The sequence below is a fragment of the Ctenopharyngodon idella genome, chromosome 18, assembly GCF_019924925.1.
Source record: "Ctenopharyngodon idella isolate HZGC_01 chromosome 18, HZGC01, whole genome shotgun sequence".
Taxonomy (NCBI): domain Eukaryota; kingdom Metazoa; phylum Chordata; class Actinopteri; order Cypriniformes; family Xenocyprididae; genus Ctenopharyngodon; species Ctenopharyngodon idella.
In genome coordinates, this window is record NC_067237.1 from 22,284,624 (window position 1) to 22,294,987 (window position 10,364).

The following is a 10,364-nucleotide window of genomic DNA, read 5'->3' on the forward strand; positions in this document are numbered from 1 at the left end:
TAGGCTTCATGGGTCACTCAACTGAGCATTCAATTCTATTCAAATAAAAAAAACAGCCAACAAAGGGTGGTACAAAATTGAAGAAGAGGTGTGCTTAATCCAAAAGACTGTGAATGCATAAATGTACCTCATCCCAAGAAGCAGTCACATCTTTAAGTTCCAGCTCTGTGATGCTGAGATCGTACTCCATTAACTTGTATTCTTCCTTGCTAAGAAATTCCTAGAGGAAGTAGATAAATTAAACTTTGGATACAGAGATCACAGTAACAACAACATTATCTTGAAGTTCAGTACAGTTCACAGCATTACACAATAATATACTGATGCCAAGAATAGTGGTCTTCAGAAATACAGTAGTATACACTCTAAAAAATGCACTCTAAAGCAATTGGGTTGTTTTAACTCAGCGGTTGGGTTAAATGTTTGCCCTATACGTGCTGGGCAGTTTTATTTACCCAGATATTGTTTAAAAATTACTATATGGCTGGCTTAAAATGAACCCAAAATCAGACAAATAATTACTAGAGGCAACAATAATAATCAAAATGTGAACATTTATAAATAAGCTATTTAATAAATGTTTATTGTTTAATTATTATTCATTAAACTCGTTAACAAATGTTCATTTATTAAACATATTAGTACATGTTAATTTCCAACATACTTTAAGCAAGTAATACAGTCATTTTTAAACAACAGTTGAGTTAAATAAGACTACCCAACAGGTTGGGCAAACATTTAACCCAACTGCTAGGTTAAAACAACCAATTCGCTGGGTTAAAACAATCCAGTTCGCTTGGTTAAAACAGTCCAATTTGCTGGGTTAAAACAACCCAATTCACTGAGTTAAAACAACCCAACCGCTGGGTTAAAACAACCCAATCTCTGGGTTTGTCCATTTTCAACGCAACTTGGGTTGTTTTTAACCCAGCATTTTTTAGAGTGTAGAGCAGTGTTTCCTTTTTATCAACACCAAACCAGAGATGTTTTCCTTCTTACTCATATTATACCAGATATCATTTAGCATTATCATTAATATTACTAAAATTGTATTATTACAAAGATTCACAAATGATTCAGTTGTTAGAAAACTCTGTTTCACAGAGTATCTTCCTTTTAATACAAAAAAATACAGATTTGCATATAGTTTGTACATTATATGCATATGTTCCACTACAAATGACGACCACAAAAGTTGACAAATTTATTTTATTTTTAAATAATGTTTTCCAGTTAATTTTAAAATGGAACTCAGTTATTTTAATCATCTGACAGCCCTGACAGGGTGCTGTGAGAATGGGCTACACTTGTGTCACTTATAGAGTGTGTGGACTCACTTCAATCTTCCAAATAAGCCGCATGGTGTCGTACCACATCTGGATGGAGCCGGGCAGTTGTCGAGTAACAGTCATCCGCAGCACCATACAGTAGGAGAGAGTGGTGAATATGCGACGCAGGTTGATACCACGACTGAGGGCATGGGGCACCACTGCAGCCACAATCACAAAGATAGCTGAGAAAAAGTATGCAGAGCTGTAGAAGTAGCGCAGGGAGCCAATCTTCCTGGTCAACTTCACCTCATCCCTAAAAACAGTTTACGGGAAGAAAGAATGACAAACTGAAAGGGAATGCCAGATGGGTAGGATATTTGGAGACTGTGTCATGAGATATCAAATAGCTAAAACAACGGCACATTGATTCTCCGAGACTGAGCTGATAACAAAAACACAAAGGCACGCCGTGTGCTGCCATAAATGTAATACTACAGAGAAATAGAGACTGTGGCTTCAAGTTTCTCTGATCCAGGCCCACTCTTCTGATCCATAATCTCTTATGAAAGAACCTCACTTAATATTAAAGGAATCGGAATTAAAGAATGTGTAGTACAGAAATGTAATTAACTGAAATATTAACTGTTAAACTGTTTACTTTAATTAAATCACTCTCATTTAGTCTCAGTTTCAGACAGCACATCCACCTAGTTTGTTTCGCACACAAAAACGGAAAGCTCTTCCCAATTTGGGAAGTTGCATTTGTTTATCAATCCGCCTGGAAACAAATTTGTGTTTACAAAGTACTGGGTTGATACAACAAGTGCCTTTGAACGTGAAATAATCACTGAATTCGCCAAAGTATATACACACAACTATTAATGAAATTAATACTTTAATTCAGAAAGAATGCATTAAATTAATCAAAAGTGACAGTTAAGACTTTTACATTGTTACAAAAAAATGTATGTTGATTTCGAAAGTGACGTTTTTTTAACTTTCTATCTATCAAAGATTACAGTTTCCACAAAAATATTATGCAGCACAACTGTTTCAGCATTGATAATAATAATAAGAAATGTTTCTTGAGCACTGAATCTTAATAATATGGCATGTAAAATGGCATCTAAAATTGGTTGCTTTTCATGTCAGTCAGATGGTCTCTTCAAGTTTGACAAAGGTCTGGCTATGTGAGGCTATTAACTGGATAAAAGCAACATTCATGACTTGTTTTTAATAAAAAGTGGAGAACACCCACTAAACTGTTTGGGTCTTACTGTCTGATGTTCTTAATGAGGGTCTCCATTATCTCCTCCCAGCCGTAGGCCTTCACCGAATGCAGGTTCTCCATGATCTCTGAGGTCAGAGCCAACCGTTTGTTGGTCAATAGCACTTTTTGTGCTCTGATGGAAAACAGAAAAAGACAGAAAATTGTGCTTACAGAACTTCATGTCCTGTACATAATAAACACTCCAGTGTGGGTGTTTAATACATCTGACTAAGCATAGTTTTAATGTCTGGAATGTCTAACAATGGTGCTTGTAGTGAAGGCACTAAATACAGACAATATACAGACTGAAATAAACTTGATTGTAAGTTTGTGTGTATGTGATACCGCCTTAGTAGCAGTTCTGACCAACATGTTTACATTTCTCCAAGGCACAAGGCTAACCAGCCTCCTGATTACAGGAGCAGAACTGAACTACCTGTCCAAACTCTTCAAAGCCTTTAACCAGCATGAAATACAAATGGAATGTTTCTGTGGGAGCATAAAGGATACTTGGAGAGATATTTCTTAAACAAATATGTGCCAATTTGAGTTTGTCAATGGGAGCAAACTTTTTGGTTTCGATGTAGGCTAACAGTACATTTGAGACTTACTTGTAGGGACCCATTTTATGTGAGAGAAAGGCCTGCAAGACACCCAGTAAAGAGATGGCGGCAAGTGCACAGAAGCTATTGACATCAATGAGTTCCCAGATAAGCCCTGTACACAGGATGCATTGCAATGGTGATATCCATACAAAATGGGCCATACCCAGGCTCTGTTCCAAAAAAAGAAAAAGAAAAAAGAAAGAAATGCATCATGGTACAGTAAATACAAGATTGGGGATTAAATCTTAGTGGTTAATTAAAATTAAAAGCTTTATTTAAGTTTTTTTTTTTTCATAAGCTAGCATTTTTAATAACTTTTAAAGAGCCAGATATTAAATTTAGACTCTTCTTTATCATTCTCCTGTTCTATGGCCATTCTTTATGTTTATACCTTATGTGTTAGCTAAATGCCAGAGTGTTTTTGCATAGTTGTGCCACCCATGTCCTGCTATACCAGGCATGCTGAACCATATCTAAGAACACTTTTGAAACCATTTAGAAAATTTTGTTCACTTCAGCACATTTGCAATGGCTACAAAACATAACAAAACCATCTCATACATTCCAAAGAAAGGACACTCGAAGAACCCACATTAAACACAGGTGCTAATTGCTTTAGACCATTTACAGAGTGTATCAATATTCAGCACATTGGCTCTACCTTCATAGGACGTTCTGGAGTTCAGCTACGCTCCCCTCTGAAGCTTTATGCCAAATTTAATGCTCAACCAACAGGTTGGCAGCAGTGTATTTATTTCAAATGTTCAGCCTCTGTGCTAGATGCAAACTCTCTCTTTTTTTCATTTTTTTTTCTTCTTCAAATTGGCTATATACACACTAACGTTCAAAAATTTGCTGTCAGTATGATTTATTTTTTGAAAGAAATTAATTGTTTTATTCAGCAAGGATGCATATATACAGTGCTCAGCGTAAATGAGTACACCCCCTTTGAATAGTAACATTTTAAACAATATCTCAATGAACACAAAAACAATTTCCAAAATGTTGACAAGACTAAGTTTTATATAATATCTGTTTAACTTATAACATGAAAGTAAGGTTAATAATATAACTTAGATTACACATTTTTCAGTTTTACTCAAATTAGGGTGATGCAAAAATGAGTACACCCCACAACAAAAACTACTACATCTAGTACTTTGTCTGGCCTCCATGATTTTTAATGACAGCACCAAGTCTTCTAGGCATGGAATGAATAAGTTGGCATTTTGCATTTTGCAACATCTATCTTTTTCCATTCTTCAAGAATGACCTCTTTTAGAGACTGGATGCTGGATGGAGAGTGATGCTCAACTTGTCTCTTCAGAATTCCCCATAGGTGTTCGATTGGGTTCAGATCAAGAGCCACTGAATCACTTTCACCCTGTTCTTCTTCAGAAATCCAACAGTGGCCTTAGATGTGTGTTTAGGATCATTATCATGTTGGAAAAGTGCACGATGAACAATGGCACGGAGTGATGGTAGCATCTTCTCTTTCAGTATAGAGCATTACATCTGTGAATTCATGATGCCATCAATGAAATGCAGCTCCCCGACACCAGCAGCACTCATGCAGCCCCAGATAAGGACACTGCCACTACCATGTTTCACTGTAGGCACCATGCATTTTTCTTTGTATTCCTCACCTTTGCGACGCCATACAGTTTTGAAGCCATCAGTTCCAAAAACATTTATCTTGGTCTCATCACTCCAGAGTATAGAGTCCCAGTAGTCTTCATCTTTGTCAGCATAGGCCCTGGCAAACTCTAGGCAGGCTTTTTTGTGCCTAGGCTTTAGGTGAGGCTTCTTTCATGGACGGCACCCATGCATGCCATTCCTCTGCAGTGTACGCCGTATTAAGTCACGGGAAATAGTCACCCAAGTTTGGCTTTCTACTTCTTAAGATAACTGCAGTGAACTTGCATGCCGATTTTCCTCAACCCTTCTCATCAGAAGACGCTCCTGTTGAGGTGTTAACTTCCGTGGACGACCTGGACGTCTCTGTGAGATGGTTGCAGTTCCATCTTTTTTAAATTTTTGTACCACTTTTGCTACAGTATTCTGACTGATAAGTAAAGCTTTGCTGAGCTTCTTGTAGCCTTCACCTTTCTGGTGTAAAGAAATTATTTTCTTTCTCGGGTCTTGAGACATTTCTCTTCCATGTGATGCCATTGCTGACAGCATGAAATGGGAAGGGGTTTTAACACCCTTTTATAGTCAACTGTCTGCTGTACGCCTGTGTAATGAATAATTAGACTCACCTGTGGTTGAATTCTTGTTAAATTAGATATTTGTAGTCTAAAATGTAGCTTTGCTCCAGAGACTTTCAGTGGGGTGTACTCATTTTTGCATCACTTTTTGCATCATTTTTGAGTAAAACTGAAAAATGTGTAATCTAAGTTATATTATTAACCTTACTTTCATGATATAAGTTAAACAGATATTATATAAAACTTAGTCTTGTCAACATTTTGAAAATTGTTTTTGTGTTCATTGAGATATTGTTTAAAATGTTACTTTTCAAAGGGGGTGTACTCATTTACGCTGAGCATTGTATAAACTGAAAAATTTGAAAAAAATAGAAAAATTCATATAAATTTTTCACAGGTGTTTTCCCTGTATTTTGAATTACACATTGCATTGTGTCGTTTTACAGTTAAAGGAAATGTTCAGAAACTTACAGTGCATACACACAAGGTGTCTGTGTTAACGCTTCTCATTTACTTTGAATGGGTGATGTCATGCGTTGCCGAACTGAGTTGTGAGTTCCGTTGCGTCGATTCTATCGCATTGCTCGTGGCAGAAGTTGAAAATTTCTCAACTTTTCAAGCACCAAAGCAGGCGTCAGCCAATCAGATCAAATGCATATGCAAATACCCTAGCGCAGCACCAAGCTTCAGATATGCTCTCTGTCAAGCATTGACATTGATGGCGTTAAATCACCTCATGTCTCAGAACACATAACATTACAATAATAATGAACATAAACAACTTAAAGAGCTCTGACTTGAACCACCTGACTGCTGCAGATTCATTTCGCATTGCCATAGAAACACATTATTCCGAGTTATTCCGAGGACCAGAACAGCTCCGAGTAGAATGTCACGGGTTGCCGTCCCATAATTTCAGTAATTACAACATGGCGTGAACACAGCATGAATGAACATTTTTTGGTCCTGACACTTCCACAAAAGATATATGTATATTTTTTCAATATTTAGACCACTTTTAACAAAAAGTGTTTATGAAAAACTCTACCCTACTTTTAAAAGAAAATGTCCTGACAAAAAAAGAGTACCATTATCTTTTTGTTTTTTTCTACAGACTATATATATGTAACCCCTCTACCCAGGTCCTACTCGCCCCGCTCTGCACGGGTCTTGAACCCGGGTCTCCGGCATGGGAGTCGGACCCTCTAACAAGGAGGCTAAAGGTTGCAACCTCTAGCATCAGTCGCTAGAGCATCTCTTCTGATCAGAGGAGTGAGGTTTACTCGCACAGCGACTTCTAGCTGTCCTCCGTTTTATATATATATATGTCTCAGAACACATAACATTACAATAATAATGAACATAAACAACTCTGTCTCAAGCTCTGACTTGAACCACCTGACTGCTGCAGATTCATTTCGATATTGCCGTAGAAACACATTATTCCGAGTTATTCCGTGGACCAGAACAGAGTAGAATGTCATGGGTTGCCATCCCATAATTTCGGTAATTACAACATGGCGTGAACGCAGCATGGATGAACATATATATATATATATATATATATAGTCCGTAGTAGTAATATATATATAATGTGCACTGCACAGAATTTTGTACAATTTAATGTTCTCTAGAATAAAAATATCCCTTCGACTTGGTGACCTATCATCCAGCAAATATGAGGGAAAACTGAAGTGATTTGCTCTTTTTAATACTTGCCTGGTCAAATTTTCCCAGGTTAGCTGACATCAGACTGACCAGCTGACCTGTGCTGATCTTGTCCAAGACTCGGCTAGAAAGTTTCAAGGTCTAAGGGTCAAGAATCAGAGAAATTCATACACTTAATATACTATTGGGAAAGATACTGATATCAGAGAAAGATGATAGCAGACATAGATAACAAACCTTTTTATAGATTATGCTAAAGAGTGCAATTCTGATCTGCATGCCCAGGCGGTGCAGCCCAAACATGGCAGGCTGGAGCAAGAGAAAGCGGGCAGTGAATAGCAAGCCAAGACCAAAGGCAAGAAAGTAACCATTGGCTCGCTCCGGTTCATGGGCCGGGTCAAATGACGCAATGACCCGCCCTAAAAGCTGTGGCTGCACTGTTTTTGTAGCCTCCTGAAAAATAGTAACAGAAATTACTAGAAAAAGACAAAACACCTTCCATTTAACAAACTTATAATTGCTATTTACAATCTAAATTGATGTCCAAAGTATGATAACAACAAAATAATAAAGTGACAAGTGAAACAACATCTAGCAATAGGTTAGATGCTGTAAACTTCTTCACTGGGACAGTCACACTGCACTGTTACCTGCAGTACACAGCTAGGAATCACATAACTTCATACCAATGAGCCAGCAATATCCACCCATGTGCAAACAATTAGCAAATATACATGTGCGTTTGAACCCTTTTGTAGATTTCTTAATTAAATCGTCAAACTGCTGATTTAAGAGATCAACACTCCAATCCCAGAACAAAAAACAAGACACAAACTATTTGAACACTTACGCCTATATATAGGAGGAAGCCAAATAACAGAAAAGGTTTTATGAAGCATCGTGCCAAGGCTCGCAGTAGACTGGGTTTTTTCCTTCCAGATGCAACTTCTCTGTCCCATTCTCTGTTTAGGTAGAGAGAGAAAACTGAATGGAACAGTTAAACAGCATCCAACCCACCCACCCACCCACAATTAAATGGGTTTGTCCACATTGTTTGGTGCACCCCTGTATAACCAAGGTGATTTAGCGAACTTATTAAACAGAGCAAAGAAACCTTGACAAGCTTGGGGAAACAGGGGAGACTGCTCCAACATGTTAATTGAATAAAAAGTTCAAATTCCCAGCAGTGCTTAGAGGAATAACAAAAATGCTCATCATCTATCACTCACCAGGGGCCTGGCCATTTAAAAGGTTGCATTTGATGCCCATTAGCAGGGCACTGGCATTAATGTATTGTGGTTTATGTGGCATGAGAGGAACTTTACTGGAATGGGCAGGGTGACATTTAAAGGGGGTTGCCTATTTTATTCTTCTTTTCTCCCTTCTTTTGTCAAAAACAGCACACAAACACCTAAAGGTGTGATATTTGGCTTTGGTGAGTAACAGGAGGTGAGCTGAAAGTCACAATAGAAACCAAGAGTTCTGTTTGGGTCACTTCATGATGTAAAATTGCTCACTTCACAAAAACACGAGTCTTTCAGTTCTGTTTCTTTAGACCCTGAGAAAAATATTCTCAGTAATTAACATCAAAATACAAGGGAAATATCAATATATCATTTTTGAATATAGTGATTTGTCTTTAATATTTAATAAAATGGTTAAAAATAAATAAATGATATCCTGATGCAAATTAAAAATTTAGTGTAATTGGAAATAACAGAGCAAGAAACACTTCAGATTTGCCAGGATAAGTCTTTTCTATTTGGAGCTGTATGAACAAATCAGTTGTAAATAACATATTTAAATCACAAATTAAATATGTCAAGAAAAGGTAAGAATGCAAATACTAACTTTTCCAAACGCTCTGCAAGAGTATCTGCTGCATCTTGACTGGGAGCTTGATAAACATCAGATGGCCTCAGTTTCTCCCTAAAACCCTTTCTCATTAAAGGGTTTGTCCACCTGTAAACAGCCAGAACAGATGTTGAAAACTCTAATATTGTGATTATTTTAATTAAAGTGAACTTAGGTTATTTTCTAAGGATATGTACAAGAAAGTGTAGTTATTTTCTAGTCTATGATTATGGACAGTTCTACAAAAACACGCTGGAGTCACGATCAGATTGTTCCAGTAACTTACAGGGCGGAATCTTTTGATGTAATATCGTTCTAGAGCAAACAACATTTTTCTTTAAGGGCCCTTAAACATTTTGCTATCACTGTTATGTAAATCTAAATAATAAAGTATCGTAATATCATCCAATATTGATCTTAAAGAAAAGCGCTCGAGCGGCGTGCTGTTGCTATGGTTACCTCCTCAGGCGAACCCAACTTGTGTTTGTAAGCGTCTACTGTACTTATCGCACTCTGATTAAATTGTATTAATGAAACATTTGAGGTTGTATAAAGTTTTTTCGAAAACACTGAAACGTGAATATATACACACACTTGTATGTGTAAAACAAAAAAAAATATTTAGGGGGGTTAGAGTTCTAGAACTTGGTTTGTAAATAAACTGGCTGTAATTAAAGTGTTGAATGGATGTTTTAGTCATCAGGTGCAGTCTGAGAAGCCATCCAGTAGAGACGAATAAATGTAAATAAACTAGAAAAATGTCTATGGTAAATAGAAAAATGGTATTTAAACACACGTGTCCTGAAACACAACATTTGGTTTTGAGGTTTGCTAGTCCAAAAGTAAACACACAAAACATCTAAATGTACCCTAAGTTTGAAATTCTGCTTTCGTCTTACCAAAAGAAGTATCTTGAGAGGCAGCTGACATCCTCCACAGGTGAACGCTGCATCCTAAAAGTACCCCGGGGGTGACACCGCTTACATCGGGTGTCAGCTTAACGCCTCACCGTTGAATGAAGCTCGCGAGCGCTGTCCGCCACCGCGCGCACAGTCGAGCGCTGATATTGTCGATATTCGCTGCCAGTACTTAGAAGATGAGGAAAATTTCTCGTATCTCAAATCGTTAATGAGAAGTAACGCGCTTATAAAGAGCCCATGCTGACAGCAGCGCTGTGATTCAGTGAGAAAAGTGCGCTCTCTCAACCCCAAATGCCACAGATCCTTTGGGCATGTCATCCTCAAACTGTCAGTCTTTTACAGAGATGCTCACGTGTTGCTTTACAAGAACAAGTGGCGTGTCATCATCAGAGAATTCTCGTGTGTTCGAAAAAGAACGTTAATAGTACTTTTAACGCATGAAAGTCTATTGCAGCTATTGTTTAATTTCGCACCTTTCCTGATTTCATAATATTTGAAATGGGAAAATAAATGTAGCCTACATTAATACATTTTTAAACTAGTTGAAAGAAATCTGAATTTGAATT

At 37.4% G+C, this 10,364-nt stretch overlaps 1 protein-coding gene across 1 annotated transcript in view; it reads right to left on the reverse strand.

The window, feature by feature from the left end:
* The window catches only part of cftr (CF transmembrane conductance regulator), a 29,279-nt gene extending 19,180 nt beyond the window's left edge, over positions 1-10,099 (reverse strand). The window contains exons 1-9 of the mRNA XM_051871138.1: positions 9,778-10,099; positions 8,876-8,986; positions 7,875-7,986; positions 7,262-7,477; positions 7,076-7,165; positions 3,153-3,316; positions 2,549-2,674; positions 1,338-1,584; positions 128-220 (exon numbers count right to left, since the gene is read on the reverse strand). Coding sequence (XP_051727098.1) covers positions 128-220; positions 1,338-1,584; positions 2,549-2,674; positions 3,153-3,316; positions 7,076-7,165; positions 7,262-7,477; positions 7,875-7,986; positions 8,876-8,986; positions 9,778-9,830 — 1,212 coding nt within the window. The 5' untranslated portion in view covers positions 9,831-10,099. The remainder of the gene's footprint in view (positions 1-127; positions 221-1,337; positions 1,585-2,548; positions 2,675-3,152; positions 3,317-7,075; positions 7,166-7,261; positions 7,478-7,874; positions 7,987-8,875; positions 8,987-9,777) is intronic.
* Positions 10,100-10,364: the final 265 nt, after the last annotated feature.